Genomic DNA, 16,919 nt, shown 5'->3' with positions numbered 1-16,919 from the left:
TGTGACTGAGTGAAGGCGCTCTGCCAAGTTGGCAGGGCTGTGGCAAAGCTGTGACAGCTCCCTCTTCGTGTCAGTTAAAGTACACTGTTGTTTTACTGGAAAACTTTTACTTGAAAATAAAATTCAATAACAAGTGAAAATAAAATTCCAGTAATACAGGTGAGACAGAAGCCTTGTTTTGAGGGTAGCAGTTCAACGTGTAATATTTCCTAGTGGACAGCTAGAGACAAAGCCCCAGTTCAAGGGAAAGCTAAACACCTGGGCTTTGTCCCTATGCTGGACCTGTAGGGGACCGGCTTTGGTTGTGTTGGCATGAAGGGCCCAGAGTTCTGCTACCCAGGGCACTGTGCCTCACCCAGCAGTCTAAAGAGTCCTGAGAGGATGGTGGCTTTCCTAGAGTAGGTCCTCTGGAGGTAGACAGCTAAGGCTTCAAGTTCCACAGGAAGCCCAGGCCCTTCCAAAGGCTCCTGTTGGCCAGACACTATAGCACACTCTGGACGGTTCTGGAAGTAAAAAGGCCCCAGGGTTTTTCTACATTGCTTATCAGCACTGGGCACAGGGAAGCAGCAGCCTGTGTGGCTCCTAGTATCAGGCTTAAGGACATGGAGACATCTAAGTCAGAGAACTGGCAAGGTAGAATAGTGGCCACCTGTCTCCAACTACCTGGCCATTGGGAGGTCCATGAATCCATGCCTGCTAGGAGCAAAGCCTGTAGAGATGTCCCCTGTGTCCCAAAGAGTCTAAGGACTCCTGAGGGGCAGGGGCTCAGTCATCAGCCACGATGGAGAGGGCTCGGAGTTCACTTAGTTTGGTCTCATTTTCCCGCTCTCGCTGCTCATCTGAGTGGCCTGGCTGGTCAAGCTGCTGGGTCAGGTCTCCAAAGATCTTATGCATTTCTGAGTAGTATATAACCTGGGTAGGAGGCAAGAGTTGTTGGCAGGAACCGGACTCCAGTTCTACACAGCACTCAGTCAGCAAAGCAGGTGAGAGGCACAAGCAGGGCCTGGCTCTGGGTCTGTGGGTTGCTCTGGCTGAAGGTGGTGGGGTGTGTCTCTCACTTGTTCCATTACTGCCTCTTAGACCTCACCCTATCTATCTATCTATCTATCTATCTATCTATCTATCTATCTATCTATCTATCTATCTATCTATCCCTTAGCAGTCTAGGGATGGGGAACCAAAGCTGGGGCTTTTGGAAATATATAGCACAGAGAAAGGTTTGTCAAGGCCAAAATAGCTAGATTGGGCAGGGAGACTGCATTTGAGGGTGCCAGAGGGCAGTATGTGAGCAAGGGCAGGCATGGGGCTTACTGCTGTTTCTAAGCAAGGAGAGGAGCCAGGGGCTTTTGGTCATGGAAGAAGAACCCAGCAGACACTGGCTCCCCAAGTCTTGAGAGCTGGCCCTAGAAGTCCAGTTAAGGGAGGTGTCAGCTCCTCAGATTCCACCCCTTCCCAGTTTTGCTAGTTATCACACCCAGGTTAAGTTGCCTGGAAGAAAAGCACACTGATATGGTGAGAGTGACAGGGTGAGAGGCGGGAGGCAGGTCCAAGAGTGGAGGGGTTTCTCTATGTGATAGATGGCGACTTTTCCACAGAGGCTAGAGGCCATTTCTGCCTCAGCTTCCACTTCCTGATGTGACATCACATCCTCATCAATGTGTCCCCATTCTTCAAGCACCTCAACTTTAAGATGTCTCTAGGATTCTCCTTCCATCTAAGAAGCCAGACGATGGGGATTGGGAGGGTGGCTGTGCAGCAAGGGCCAGTGGGACATGGTATCCTAGGAAGTCTTTTTAGAATCCCCAGCTAAGTTGTAGCGGGCCAGGTACTGGCGCACCGCCCCCCCCCCCCCCCCCCATCCCTGCCTGAGACACAGTGCCTGTTGAGTCATCTGGAATGCGCACTTCTCTAGTGACTAATAGCAGCAGCAGCCGGGTGAGAAGGAGGCTGGCACAGGGAGAGGTGGTAAACAACCCTGGCTACCCTGCTGCTTGGTTACGGGGTACCCCATAGCCTGGGCACCCTGAAGCTTCCTCTAAGGATCTGGGGGTGGGGATGGTGTATGCAGCTCACTGGAAGCAGAGGCAGGTGTCAGCAAAAGAGAGCAGGCCAAGATCTTCTCTAAATCCATGCCTCATCCAAACAGAGGGTGCAGCAGCTGGAAGGCAGCCCTCACCTGCAGGGACTACAGGAGAGCATCCTCCCCCTTCTGTTGTCTGTCTCACTCCCTAGAGAGCACCGGACTGGAAACATGTGTCACTAGCAAGTCCAGGCTCCAGTCCAAACCTTGCCTGGGCTTCTTGATGGGCACTCTACGCCATGGCTTTGGGTATCATTCCAAATGAAGGCTGGGAAGTGGGAATCAGGCTTTACCATGGCCCCTGTGGCTAGGAAAGCAACAGGGAATGATGGTGTCCACTGGAGGGCAGCAGAGGTGCAGCTAAGACAAGAAGCAGGGCAGGCAGAACTTGGGGACAAGAAGCCTTAGCTTGGTGGCCAGAGAGTGTTGGAGTCCAGAGATGGAAGCCAGTACCCGTGATCAGTGAGGAGGTCTGTGTGCAGAAGCCCTGCTCCTGGCTCCAGTACCACTGCCTCTCCCACCTTGCCAGTGGTGAGAACAAGCCTGACGATGAACAGCGAGAGGAGGGCAGGAGCCTGCTGCATACCATCCCAATTGGACCCAGCAGCAGGAGACACTGGGCTCGGACTGGGTCTTACCCTCTTTCTGGCTGCCACCCCCATACTGGTCTGCACTCCCATTTGCTCTCCACGAGGGGGCACTTCATATCTAGTGGCCAGCATTTCAGAGCCTATTCAGGACCCCTCCCTAGGAAACTGAAAGTTAAGACTCCTGTGGTCTCTGGCTAATGGAACTCTCCTATTGGGTTCGCAAGCAGTCACCCTACTGGCCTCTCAACTACCTCTGCAAAGGATCTGCTCAGTCAAAGTGGTAGCTAAAGATGCAATCAGGGTTTCTGCTGCTTGCTTAATTAAGCAAGGGAGGAAGAACTCAAGGGGTGAAGGGTTAAACAGAAAGGAACCCTGTCTATCATAGGGTTGGGACTGAGTGGACTGCCAATGGAGGATACCCAACACAAGTTCCAGTACAGTAGCAGTGCCAGGCACCAGGGCTGACTAGGACAACGCATGAACTTTCCTCCTGGGGCAGGGAGGTGTTGCTGTCTGTGCAGAGCATGGCTATGTCTAATGGGAACTGGGTTCCTACAAAGATGATTCCCCAAGGGAAAAGCCTTGTCTCACCTGTGCCCGGATCAGGGACTCAAAGCTGGGTTGGAAATAGTCAAGTCGGCTGCCATAGAACCGCGGCATCTCATCCAGGAGTTGTTTATTCTTGGCCTCAAAGTCTTCCCGCACAGGCCGTAGCTCTTCTCGGGCCTGGGGAAGAAGACCTTGGAGTCAGGGCTGTCACTGAAGCGGGCAGGGTGTAGGTGGAAATAGCTAGTGTCCTGGTTCCGCTGGTCCTGGAAGGAGGACCCCGTGGCAGTGGTTGTTCCGTTTACCCTATTGCGTCTCCCCTGTACCTGGTGGAGCTTGGCCAGCACGGGGCCAGTCTTCTCCTTTTCCTCGTACTTCTCCACCTTGGCCTGCAGCCTCCCGTAGTCCTGCAAGGCCTGCTCCCGCCGCTTCACCGCCATGTTGAGGCTTGGGAATACGCTGCTGAACCTGTTGGGCACAGCCTGGTTGGAAACAGGCTTCTCGTGTGGGGCTGTATCCCAGTCACTACTTACTCAAAAACATGTGCCACACACCTACTATGTGCCACTCTCTTAAGGCTCTGAGGCTTTGGGGCTTGTACAGGTGGGATGGCGTGGGGCACAGACAGTACTGAGGGCTCTCCCCAGACCCAGATGGTAGGCTGTGACTGCCGGTGCTCCCTGTCCTGCTGCGGAGCCTCAGCACGAGGTCAGCAGGGCTGGGATCTGCCTGTATACACTAAAGACCAAACCAAACCAAACCAACAGGGGAAGCCAGGGCCACAGCCAGGGAGTGATGGTCTGGAAAGGGCTATGAGTATCCATGTTTGTCAACACCTTCTCTACTATGTCACAGTGCCACTGACAGGAGACAAAAAAGAAAGATCCTGGCTAAGGGTTCCTTTACACTGCGAGGAAACACAATGGGAATGGTCCTCCCACTAAAAGAACAAATGGGAAAAGCACACTTTAGAAAGATGGTCCCAGCCCCTCCTACCTAACACAGCTGAAAAGGAGTATGGTGTAACTACTCAGACGACTGGCCACGCAGAGCAGGCTGGGTTTGAAATGTTTTGGCATTTGAGTGTAACCATCATCAAGGCTACCTTTCCACCATGAAAGGCCATCCTATCCTGGACAGGCCCAGGGGAGAGCCACTTTTGGGGGGCCCAGGCAAGAGTAAATGTTCTTCTTGACACAGATGAGGGGTGGAGGTGAGGTAGCTCTACAAGCAGGTCTCTTGGGAGTGAGAAAATGGGGCAACTCGACTGCAAAGCCATGAGAACATGTTAGTGGCCTCAGTGTTGGGCAAGACTCTCCTATCATACCGTGCGGTGCCCACTGTGTCAGCCAGGAGTTCTGATAGCCTGCTGTGATACAAACAGCTAAGAGATTCAACGCCTCTGGTCACTTGGGTGGACAGACACAGCTGGTGACCTAGGACCACAAGCGTCACCTTATCTAGGTGAGCCCAGAGAGCGTGACAAAGCAAGCCAATGGAAGTCAGGTACAAGCCAGTCTATGCCCATTGGTGGCTGAGGCCAGCCTTTCCCATGCACCTGAGCTGAGAGAACATCTGAATGCTTAGGCTGTCTTCAGTAGGCTCACATATCACAGGAGGTGCACTTCCCAACCATTGCTTCTCATAGGACATGACCATAAATTTGGTACTGAAAAGCCTCAACAACTCAGGGCTACCCTGATGGGAGTAATGAATACTCCTGCTAGAGAAGAGAGAATATAAACGTGGCCAGGCAGCAGGTGAAATGTGCAAAATAGATGGGGGGACCAGGCACCACCAGGTCACACTGGGAGGAGCCACTCACAATGCCAGTGTGAAGACAGCTGTACCCAGTGATTCAGCTGCTCTGGAGCCCCTCTCCCTTCCTGGGCAGCTGGGCAGTGTGCCTCAAGCCCGAGAACCTACCATCCTGCCCCTCCCTCTATCCCAAGAGGACAAAGGACCCTAGCAGCTTGCCTGCTGTCAGAAGCCGCCTGCTTTTGGGGTGGCCTCAGGGCCAAGGTCAGAGAAAGAATGAGAGGCAGACAGGAGGTAGAGGTGGAGTACATTGGAATTCACCTATGGGGCGTGAGGGTGCATCACCAGGAACAAACCAGTACATGAAGGGTGTCCTGCAGGTGTGAAATGGCACCTTGGTGCAATGTTAGTTGGTCTTACATGCTAGTCTCAGCAAAACTTAGACCTCAGCTCATGGTCCTGGCCCCTTTCTATGGTTGTCATCTTTAAGACCAAGTCACACCGACCAGGAACACTAATACTATTGTGACAGGGACAGTTCATGAAGGGCACAGTGCAAGTGCACATGGAAGGGCAGAGATGGGAGACCAAGGCTGCCACAGACCAGGGGTTACAGCCCTGGGGAGTGTGGTATCTACACAGCACTACTTAATCAAGGTCACTACCCTCTCTCTGCAGGTGCAACGGGCTCCGCTGCCCCTGCTAGTGGCTCCTGACTCGAGTACTCACAGGTCTTCCTTAGATCTTGTCTCCTACAGCAGTACTTTTCAATCAAATTAAGATTTGATCAAGCTATGAGGATTGTCAGTAGCTCAGGCAACTGTAGTTGAATCGCTAACAATGGGAAATCCAGGTAGCTTTGGACCTGGGACCGGGAGCCCCTGAGACAAGGGATAGGTGTCATGTTCTTTTCATCTGAGGGGGCTATTAATGTCACTCACAGGAAGAGTGCCTGTCTGTCCCAAGGTGATGGGGGAAGGAATTCCTGTTCATTTTCTTATTTTCCACTTCTCAGGCGTGGACAGGTCTTGCCAGGTACCTGATAGCAGGATCCCCTCTCCATGGGGTCTAGCTAGGGTTGGGGTGCTGATGCGGAAGGTTAGGACTGGTAGAGGCTGGTCCTCTGTGTCTGGACTTTCCCCAGGTTCCTGCTGCCCTCCCAGACATGGATGACACATGGGCCCAGCTCTCCTTAAAGAGCAAAGCTTGCAGTTTTTAACTGTCTTCTTCTAAGGTGCATGGTGGAAAAGTCTAATCCTCTGCGAGTCTCAGCTCTCCCTTGAGAAGTAGTGGTAAGAGGTGGGCCATCCTCTGCTCCCTGGCCCTGCTCAAATCATACATCCTCATACTCCATGCCCACTTAGTTCACCTAGCTCTGCTCTTAGGTACCAACTCTATCACACCAAGGAATCAGCTTGGCTTGCTTTCTACAGAGGAAATGGATACAGGCCAGCGTGAGTGGCTGGGACACTCCTGCTCAATATGGCAGCACGCACCTGACCCACCTTCCCGAGTTCCAAGTCTCTAAGTGCCTAGATCTGATTTCCACTGATTTCCAGAGATGGGAGGTGGGCCTAGGTCTACATCAGGGTTTTCAGGGCCCCCAACCTAGGAGGTGCCCATTTCTTGACTGGCATAGGATTGAACACGAAGCTCACTCCCCAGGGAGATAAAGCGTGGGGTGAAGAGAGAGTGGGGAGGGAAAGAGGCCGGCTGGGAGGTGGGCTGGGAGCAGCCGGCCTGGTGGGGAATGCCTGCCATTCCTCATCTGTGCCCACACAGCCGGGATCTTCCACCCACCAGGAAAGGGAAATTGAAAGCATCCCCATCCGACATGTGAACAACCAGGGACTGGGGGATTAGAGACCGAGCCCCCTTGGCAGGGGATACTGGGGGCGACAGGGTGGCCATGATCTTCATTAGAGGACAGGAAAGCTGCAGTTTCCTGTTTCCGGTGCTGGGGTCCCTGGGAGCTTCGCTCCTGGCACAAGGAAACAAGTGGGGAGGAGGGAACAGGCAGCAGTGGTTTCTGTGGTCATGGGGGGTTGTATGCTGGCTGTGGGTTGCAGAAGCCAGCCAGGCAGCCAGGCCTGAGGCTCATAGAGAGGTCAGCGGATCCATGGCGGAGATGGTGGCCGCCCCCTCTGCCACGCCCCCACCTTCCTGGCAGGTGGTGGGCCACTAGCATGGAGGGAAGCAGCCGGGGTTTCTCTCCACTTGGCTGAAGAAGCCAGGGATCCGATTTCAATGCCGCCTCGTTGGTTGTGAAATCGAGAAGGTAGTCAACCCCCTAGTTCTCTGAGCTGGCAGTCCTGCCATATTCTGCCAGCTCTGGGTGCCTGAGGCTGCCTCTGGGCCCCTGCATCTCAGGCACAGCAGAGTTTTGTGTACAGAGAGAGGTACTTCCCTCTGAGACCCCTCCATCCAGCTCTGAGACCAGGGCCAATGAACAGCTCCTCTGCACTACGGGACCCATGGAGGGTCCCCTGGTTTGGAGATGAACTCTGACCAAGAGGCAGGGTTGGGAAACCCCAGGCTGCTGAGGCTGGGGTGGTGGGCATGGGTCAGGCCTGGCCTTATGGCAGTCGCAGGTGGCTCTGAGTGTCCAGTGTTGGGGAGGAGCACTAAGAAAACTAGGAGGGCTTTTCCTAATCCCACCCCTGGACCTGAACAGGGAAAGGAATAACTCAGCACTCCCCAACATCCAAAGACTGTAGGATCAAAAACTGCTTTCTTCATCTCCCTCCAGCTTGATCTGGCCTAATGATAATGAAGCAGAGGCTCACTGCCCAGGCCTGGCAAAGCAGCTGCCAGGGACCACCACGGCCGAGGTAATAAAGTGCAGCTGCTGGCGCAGAGCGGGAGCCTTTCTAGGTCAGAGCAGGCTGGGAGAGGCCAGGAGAGAGGAAGCACTCAAGAGCTTCAAGGCCAGGCTTGGGCCAGCCTCCTCCCCTGGGGACCCACAGGACAAACCTGTCTGATCCTTGACCAGGGCCTGCAGGACCAAAAAAAAAAAAAAAAAAAGAGTCTCCCAGAATTCCTTGCTCTCACAGGTCATGAGTGAGGGGACCTTCGCAAGCAGGATGTGGTGGTGGTGGTGGTGGTGCTGCTGCTGCTCGCCCTTCCCCATGTGCGGCCACCCCCATGTTTCCAACACAAAGTGCTGCAGGCAGCTGCATCCCAGGCCGGCTGGGAGATGAAAGGCCTTGCTCATGTCTGTTGAGTGCTGTCCAGAATCTCTACAAGTTGAAATCAGCCAGCACTGGGCCTCCCGGGGGCCCAATGACCAGCAGGGCAGTGCCTGGCAACATAGAAATTAGCAGTTCCCTGTTCCTAGACTGTGCCTGGGCAGTGCTGGAGTCCTGGAACAACCAGGAGCCTCAGCCACGGGACAGGCTGTATGGCTGGTGTCCCTGTTGTTCCTTGTCATGGGAAGCTGTGGCCACACTGCTAGACATGGTCTTTGGCTTCCGTATGGCTAGCTGACCTGCTATCCCCACAAGTACTGTGAGGACCACTGCCTTGGATGGTTTTACTCACTTTTTCAGAGGTTCAATCACTGTCTTTTGGATCTGGTTCACCTGTCAAAGGAAAGATACAGATTCAGACTCTTCCTAGAAGAGGAGGTCCCAGGTTCCTCACAGGCCACACTGCTAGACATGCTCCTTGACTTCCAAGTGGCTAGCTGATCTGCTGTCTCCTGAGAGGGGATGGGGCGGGATAGGCGGTATAGTATCCATATTCTGTTGCCAGAGGAGGCGGAGAGGCCAACCAGGAATCCCGAGGGCCACACCTAGGGCTGGGTCTAGTTTCAGGTTAACGTATTTCCTGTCAGTGCTACTGGCAAAGATTTGTGATAGCCTTGCTCAGTGTGAAAGGATGGATGGGTGGGCAGAGCTGCCCTGCAGAGCACAGCTGCTGTAAGCGCAGAGACAGGGGCATCTGAGCAGGCTGGTTTGGGAAGAGATGGGCTTGAGGCTATCAGGCTTTAGAAGGTTGAAGCCCAGTACCACTTTCGACCTATGGTCACTGCATCTAGCTAGGTCCAAGGGGAAAGAGGTGAGGAGCATAGGCCACTGGCAGCAAGACCTGGTCACCTTCTCCTGGTTGAAGGCATCCATCCGTTTCATGGCTGTGTCTAGGGCTGTCACCATGTGCAGAAAGTCCTGGTCCTGCTCACACAGTGGGTTGGACAGTAGGTCCTGGGATATCTTCACAGCAGATTTGGACATGGCTGTAAGAAGTTAAAGGCTCTGTGAGCTCCCAGAGGGACAGGGTTGAAGGTCTCCTTAATGTTCCTGACCTCAGCACCTCTGCCTATGCTATAGCTACCAGAACAGCGCAAATGGCCATATGACATGGCCCTGTGTTTTCCACAACTCCTACGAGTGCAGTGCTGAATCATTGGATAGCAAAACTCTTAGGTTGATCTAGGACCAGGAAGATGGAAAGCTGCATGACATACTTCTGTTCCAGAGATGCTAACTCCATCATTCCAGAACACAAGAACTGTGTTGTAGGTGGGCTGTCTGCCCACTTGGGGCTTCCTCTAGTCTACTGCATACTAGGGCTGGCCCACTTATCACACCTGGATGAAAGGTGAATACTTGAGGTGCTGTGGGCTGTCTGGAAGTCACAGACAGCACCAAGGAGGATGGAGGCCCAGTGGGAGCCTTTAGGTTCTTGATCTGGGGCTTATTTTTAGCATTCGATATTTGCTCACAGAAGAGAGCCTGGACAAGGACCTGGCTCAATATGGCACACACCAGTTTCTGAACACATCTGGCCGAGTATCAGAGCAGAAGCCCAGTTATGCACATGATCTTAGCCAAAAAGGCTGAGAAGCAGTACAAGACAGATGTTTTTTGTTCTTGTTGTTCTGGTTGTTTTAAACGCCACTGGGCACTGTAGTCTAGGCTGGCCTTGCTATGTGGCCCAGATGGGCCTCCAGTCTGCAGTGATCTTCTGTCCCAGCCTCCTCAGTGGTGGCATTACAGCATGCACTGCCACACTTGGCTAGGATTTATTTTGTTTGTTATTACTTGAGTGTCACAGCATTTAAGGTGCTATTGATTTTAAGGCACATTGTTACTGTATAAACCACTGAGGAAGAAAAAAAAATGCTGACCATCAAACCATCTCATTAGCCAGTGTGACAGAGCTGTGGTTGCAAGGACACTAACTTGAAAGTGTGTCTTAGAATGGATGCAGGGAGACACCTCCAGCTGATTACAGCGGGGCCTTCCTTGCCAGCCCAGGAGCGGAACAGACAGCTTCAGAGAAGGGCCTTGTGGGAGAGGGGAAGCCCAGGCCCCACTAGACATCCCCACCATGGTAGGGGATTACAGTTAGCAAGCAACGAAAGCCTACTGTGTGAGAGGACCACAAAGGTAAAAGGGTCATAAATGTTGTAAGAAACAGTTCTGAGATGATTACAAACAACCTAAGTCAAAAGAATATAAAAGTCTACACAGAACTGCAAACATATCTGAAGAATGCCTTCTATTATTATTCTTTCCCCAGTATTTAAGGAGAAACAAAACAACAAAACAAAACAGCCAAAAAAAAAAAAAAAAAAAAAAAAAAAAAAAAAAAAAAAAAAAAAAAAAAACCAAAAAAAAAAAAAAAAAAAAAACCAAAAAACAAAACAAAACAAAAAAACCAAAACCTTACCTAAGTCACTGACTTGTGGAAGGCTTTCTTCCCACCTATCCTAACACCCTCACATTCTTGGGCCTCTTCCTGCTGGAAGCACACAAGGTCAAGGTGCTGCACTTCCTTGGGCAAGGTCAAGGTGCTGCACTTCCTTGGGCCACTTCCCTGGGCACAGCCAGGTCTGAAGTACAATGCAGCGCACCACCCTGGGTCCTAGCCCCAGGCCACCGCCTTTCTGCCCTGCAGGGACTGTGTGGTGAGCTCATGGCCCACATGGCCTACCTCCCAGAACTGGCAGTCTTTAAACTTGGGAAACTAAGGATCTTGGGCCTCCCCTTGGGTTTCTGAGGTTCTCAATACAGTTTCCAGACGAAACCCCAAAGCCTTCAGAGACTGCACTCTGAAAACTCCCGGAGTCTAATCATTTCACTGAATAGAAGACCTCTTTTCAGAACATCAGGGAGGATTTTAGGGAGGTTCCTGTCCTGGAAACCTGGGACAAACTGAGATCAGAAAAGGCATAGTTCACTTTCCTCCACTGATGGGTCAGTGGCTCTCAGCATGTTCCTAGTCCCACTGTTCCAGTGTCACAATGTGTCACAGACATTCCAGGCCTTGTTCTGGACCTCAGAGTACTACAGTCAGGCTTGGTATCACTAGTCCTCTAGCGACCCTGCTGTCACCCACGAGCCAGACCCTGAGTGCACACAGTGTGTGCATTGCTAGAGGAGCTGCCCTTCAGACGCATGCTCTGTTCCTTGCTCTGGACCCAGTGGTCCTAGGCTTCAATAGGACCAGACTTTACTGCTGGACAACAGACTTCTCATTATGAGACAAAATCCTGCACTCCACTCCCATTGATATCACAGCTGTCGGGAGAGCAGGTCCCAGTGACTCCCTGGATGAAAGACAGTGGGGAGCGATGCAAAGGCCTTCCATGAAAGTCAGACCTGAAAGTCATTTAACAGATCAGTTCTCAAACCTGACCCCTGGCTCAGGACTACTCTGCAGACAGGAGGGGCCAGAAGTGAGGTGGAAGTCATGTTCAGACTCTCCCATATCCTTGGGGTTGGCAGGGAAGCTCAGTGGTTCAGGATGGCTTTCTGAATACTGGACGGTGGGTCCACCAGGCCTTTGGCAGCAGCTGCTTCCTGGGAATGCATTTCTCTTTCTGATCAGAAGCTGTTCAAAGTGTCCACTGAGTGGAAAAAGGTATAATTAACCAGCCAAGTACGAGTACCTGGCAAACTATGGGGCAACTCCAAGTCTGTGGGCCTACTCACTGCATGGCAAGTGGGATCCTAATAGACCCCCAAACCACCTGTGCTGCCCGTCAGCCTGTGGCCTTTCAGATGGCACCTGGATACTATGGTGCTACCCAAAGTGGGATTCTGCTTCTGGGGCAGCTGGTCAAACAATGAGACAGGCCTGCTTACTGCAATGAGGACTCTCTTGGCTGCTTTCTAGCTTGGAATAACCAGGAAACCAGGCAAGGCATGGGCAGGTGGGCTGGGAAGATGGCTCTGATTAAGAACACTTGCTGCTCTTCCAGAGGAGCCAAGCCTAAAATAAAGTGGCTTTATAAAGCACCCATATAAAGTGGCCCACACTTGCCTATAACTCCAGCTCCAGGGGCTCTGATGCTTTCTTCTGGCCTCCGTGGGTACCTGCACTCATGTGCGTACATACTCACATGAACTCATGCACAATTTACCAAATAAAGAAAAAAGAAGGCTTAAAAACAAAACCAAAAAACCCTTCTGCCCCAAGACAGGTGACTGACAAGGCGAACCCCTCCTTTAAAGATGGACATTTCACATGCTCTACCATCTTGAATTCAGAACATATGCAGGAGGCGGGATTCCTCTGAGGCTGTACACACACTGTGGCCACCACAGACATCATTATGTGGAGTGGCTGAAGGAACTAAGAATGAGCCCTCAATCCTACTCTGCCTTCGGGCCAGTGAGCACAGCCACTGGGCAAAGGCCAAATTCCACCTCAGGGCCTTTGCTGAAGTGTCCTCCAGGCTCATCTACAGAGAGCACCCCCTTATCCCTTCAGGTACTGGGGCACCTCCAGAGAGAGGCCTCCTTGTTCACCCCACTTAAAGCAGCTTTCCATTAGCCTCCATCCCTTTGTGTTCCTTCATTGCACCGGACTCTGCATGGTGCTATAATACATGTGTCCTGACTCCTTACATGCCCTCGCTTGCAGGATGGAAGCTCCTGTCCTAGCTGACTGCTGAGTCCCCAGCACTGAGATGTGTGCCTGGAACAGGCTGCTTCTTAACCAGCCTTTGTCAAATGAGAGACGGTGGTTCGCCCTGGTCAACCCTGTCTCTCTCAAGTCTCTATTATAAAGTGACATGCAGATACAGCCCTCTCTCTGGAATCTATGGAGAAGCTGTCGAGGTCCATTCGGCGGGAGCCTTGGTGTGGCCACTTCTGCTGTGGTTGTTGGTGGTTAGTACTGCTGCTCTTAACACAAGCATGCTGGCGACCATGCTGCTCTCAGGGTTTCATACCAATATACAACTTTACCATCACAGCAAGCCGCAGGGCTGAAGGCCAGTAAAAGCGGGTACTTTTCAGACAAAGCACAGTGAGGTTAAAGGGCAGTGTTGGGTTAGAGACTGTAGGGCAGTGCTTGGTGGGGACAGTATGGGAACATTCTCTTCTGATCTCTGTCACTCAGTGACACAGCCTCTTGCTGCTCCCTGACCTGAGCTGCCTCAATCATTGGGCCCCTGGGCCTAGTTCTTCCTGAACAAGTGTCTTCAGCCAAGAGCCCTCCTCAGCCCTGGCTTTGCTGGCACCTGCGGGCTCCTCAGCGCTGTGTCCTCAGTAATGGCAGAATGAGCTGAGGTTTTCCAGGGTCTACTGTAGCTGACTTTCCTGCTCAGCCGCACGGCCCCTTCAGCTGCTGTTGCCATGGGAAAGCCATGCCCGGAAGGCCGTACTGTCTTTTTTCTCTGACCCTGACCCTAATGCAAAAAAAAAAAAAAAAGGCCCTTGCAGCAGAGGCTTGTGCTGGCTGCAGCACTGTCCTGACAGGAACTCGGGAGCACCTGCTTTCCTGCCTGACTAAGCTGGAGAGGGGCAGGACCCTGTGGGAGGTGGTGATCCGATCAGAGAGAAACAATCTAGAACTCGTTTGGTGTTTCCTGAGCACAGTAACTTCTGAGTTAGCCCTTGAGGGTCTGAGGAACAGAACACCCTATGTCTCCTGCTACCTCGATGGGCACGGGGAGGCCACTCACCCAGGTCGGCATCGGTGCTTTTCTTCATGTCCTTCTGCAGGCGTTTAGTTTGCTCTTCCAGCCTGAAAATGAGGGGGGATGGACATTCACCCTCCAGCACTCAGGCCTCAGGGAGGCCCAGCAGGGAGGAAAGCCCATCTCTGTGCAACACCTCCCACAGACCTCCGTGCCAAGTCAGGCTCTGCAGGAGGCCGACCACCCAGAGACTGCAGTAATGGTCTTCCTATCTATGGCCAGTCACCTGTTAGAGCTGTCTTCAGTTCCTAACTGTAAATGGACAGAGGGCACAGGAAAGGCCTGAGCCTGAGCTGGCCAGGAGGAGGCAGAGCAGGGACCGAGACCTGGCAGGAAGCACGCACCCCACCTATCTCCCATCTCCCCCTCCTGGAGTTTGACACTCACTGCTGCAGTTTTCCATACTCCCTTTCAAAGTCTCTCTCCACCTGTAAGGCAAGCGATAGCTCAGTCAGTGGGGCAATGACAACACGGTGGAAAAAATCTCCCCACTGCCTGAAACTCGCTCCACACCCTCCCCCAGCCTGCAGCAACAGTGCTGTCCAGTCCCTACACGCTCCAGCAGATTGTTAACAACAGTGTCCCTGTGTTCCCAAACTAATGAAGTGTTTGACTTAGAGAGAAGGCCTCTCCTCCCAGAGGGGCCAACCAGGCAAGTTGGCAAGTCTCTGCGATGGTGCCTCGGCTCTGTCATTACAGAATGAGGCACTGCTTAGTGCCTTTCTGGTGGCAGACAAGGTGACCTGACAGGACTGGATCCCCCCTAGGAGTTAGCTGGACATGAAGGAAGAGGCGGGTCTGAAGTAGGAGGGTTCTGCCATGTGCTAGCCGTGAGGCCTGAGCCAGCGACATCCCTTCTTAACCATAGCTTCCTCACAAGGTCCTATTTGTCTGCTGTGGGGTCTGTGGTACATCAAAAAAGATCTTGTGTGGGATATCAGATGGGAACTTGCTTTAGAATGAAGGGTTCCTGCACCCGAGCCTTCAAGCTGTGCACTTCTAGGGCCATTCAACATGGGGCCTGCATGCAAGGATAGCTATGGATATAATGAAACAAAAAACTGTAAGCTTATGAAATCATGAAATATTTTTGTATTAAAAATGAATTTATTATTACTATCATTATTGTGTTTATGATGTATATGCAGGGCAGGCATGTTGTATCCATGGAGGGCAGAGGACAGCTTTCAGGTATTCAGTCTGCTGTGGGTTTGGTGATCACAGGTTGTCAAGCCTGTATAGAAAGCGCTCTTACCCACCAAACCATCATACTGGCCTGCGGAAAGGAGTGAACAGAGGCAGGGAGAGCGAGCTCTCACATTAACAGCTTCTAGTATCTTCGAGCAGAGTGACTTCCCTTGGTCATTGCTCCTTAAGGGAAGGGAACAATGACCAGGTACCCAGCCCACAGTGGTGATTATAGAGTACATTCATGTTCCTTTCCTGCTTGCTGGGTTCTGGAGGGCCACAGCAGCCCAGAGATGCAGACAGGGATGCAGAGGGCAGCAGCCAGAACTACTTGGGAAATGGCAGCCATGTGAGCCCAGATGTGGCTAAGTATGGAACTTCATGCTAGGCAGTATCACCGTGCTATGGCCTTCATAACCCAGAAGATGTGGCTGCTGAGTGTCTTATTTTTCTTCATATTAGCATTTATTTCCAAAAGGACAAAAGGAAAACTAAGCATTTCTTGGCCCAAATCAAACTCTCCTGGAGACACACCTATGTGCTTGTTCCTCTGGGGTGGTGGGGGCCGAGCCCCTGAGCCCCTGAGCCCCTGAGCCCCTATGCTGCTGCCTTTGGCTCCCAGCCTTCTCTTTTGCAACGCCTGAGTGTGCTGCTGTGTGGGATGTCAGAGAGCACCTGGTCTGCCTGGCTGGGGACTGCTTGGACTTGTACAGAGGGGCCTTGGAGCTCCCAGCCAGGTAGAGTTCCTGGGGGGGAGGGAGGTGGGGGGAGGAGAAGTTCAGTCTCATCCTAGGGTGGGCACATGCTCCTGCTTGATGCCCCTCAAGGCTGCCTCACAGGAAACACCACCTCCCCTGCTTCCAGGAGCCATGGTCAAGGGTCCCACATCTTTCTCCCCAGGAGACAGAGCTACTTTCGGGTAGGACCAGAATTCCAGGCCCTCAGATGATGGCTGATAGAATAAAGAGACCTATTGAAGGCACATTCCAAGGTACAGTCTTCTGAGGGAAAGGGCTAAGTGGAAAAGATCTGAACATTTCTGAATGCTTGATGCTTTTGCCAAAAGGCAACTGGAGGCCAGTCAACAATGCAAGTGTAAACACATGTGCGCGCACTGTCAGGGGACTGGGCTGGGCCAGGCTGCTGGAGGCAGCATGGGGAGAATCAAGGCCCAGAGGAAGCTCCCTACATTCTCCTGGGCCCAGGGTGCAAGGGCAATGCCCAGGCCAGTCTGTCCCGCGTGAGCTCAGCACTTGCCAAGTGAGTGAACAAGATGAGTTCCTTCCAAACCCAAATTCCTGGGAAAGGGGAAAAGGAGGCCGCAGGCAGGGCTGGGGCTCTGATGCCAGGGCTAAGGTGTCAGGTCAAAGTGAGGCAGAGAAGGCACTCTGAGAGCCACCATGCAAGGGTGGACTGTACCTCCCCTTCACTATGCTCCAGGGCTGAGGAGGACTAGAGAGGCCAAAGTCTGACATTTACTTCTGTTGGAGAGGCTCAACATGGCCACTTGTCTGCCTTGGTTTTGTAAGGACCCTACCTAGTTAGGAACCTAGGCTTTTGTTTCCTATGTACACAAGACCTAGGGAATCCTTGCTTGGAGGACATGGGAAATTGTGTGTGTGTGTGTGTGTGTGTAATGTGTATGTGTGTGTGTCTGTTATGTGATATGGTGTGTGTGTGTGTAATGTGTATGTATGTGTGTGTGTCTGTTATGTGATATGGTGTGTGTATGTGTGTGTGTGTCTGTTATGTGATATGGTGTGTGTGTGTGTCTGTTATGTGATATGGTGTGTGTGTGTGTCTGTTATGTGATATGGTGTGTGTG

The 16,919-nt window shown here is 52.4% G+C and overlaps 1 protein-coding gene across 1 annotated transcript in view; it reads right to left on the bottom strand.

The window, feature by feature from the left end:
- Window positions 1–90: 90 nt before the first annotated feature.
- Bin3 (bridging integrator 3) overlaps window positions 91–16,919 on the bottom strand; it is a 38,727-nt gene continuing 21,898 nt past the window's right edge. Inside the window, exons 3-9 of the mRNA XM_021181193.2 lie at window positions 14,294–14,334; window positions 13,892–13,953; window positions 9,072–9,208; window positions 8,515–8,555; window positions 3,543–3,684; window positions 3,262–3,396; window positions 91–912 (exon numbers count right to left, since the gene is read on the bottom strand). Coding sequence (XP_021036852.1) covers window positions 766–912; window positions 3,262–3,396; window positions 3,543–3,684; window positions 8,515–8,555; window positions 9,072–9,208; window positions 13,892–13,953; window positions 14,294–14,334 — 705 coding nt within the window. The 3' untranslated portion in view covers window positions 91–765. The remainder of the gene's footprint in view (window positions 913–3,261; window positions 3,397–3,542; window positions 3,685–8,514; window positions 8,556–9,071; window positions 9,209–13,891; window positions 13,954–14,293; window positions 14,335–16,919) is intronic.

Source organism: Mus caroli, chromosome 14, assembly GCF_900094665.2.
Source record: "Mus caroli chromosome 14, CAROLI_EIJ_v1.1, whole genome shotgun sequence".
NCBI lineage: Eukaryota > Metazoa > Chordata > Mammalia > Rodentia > Muridae > Mus > Mus caroli.
This window is presented reverse-complemented; position numbering and strand designations above follow the sequence as displayed.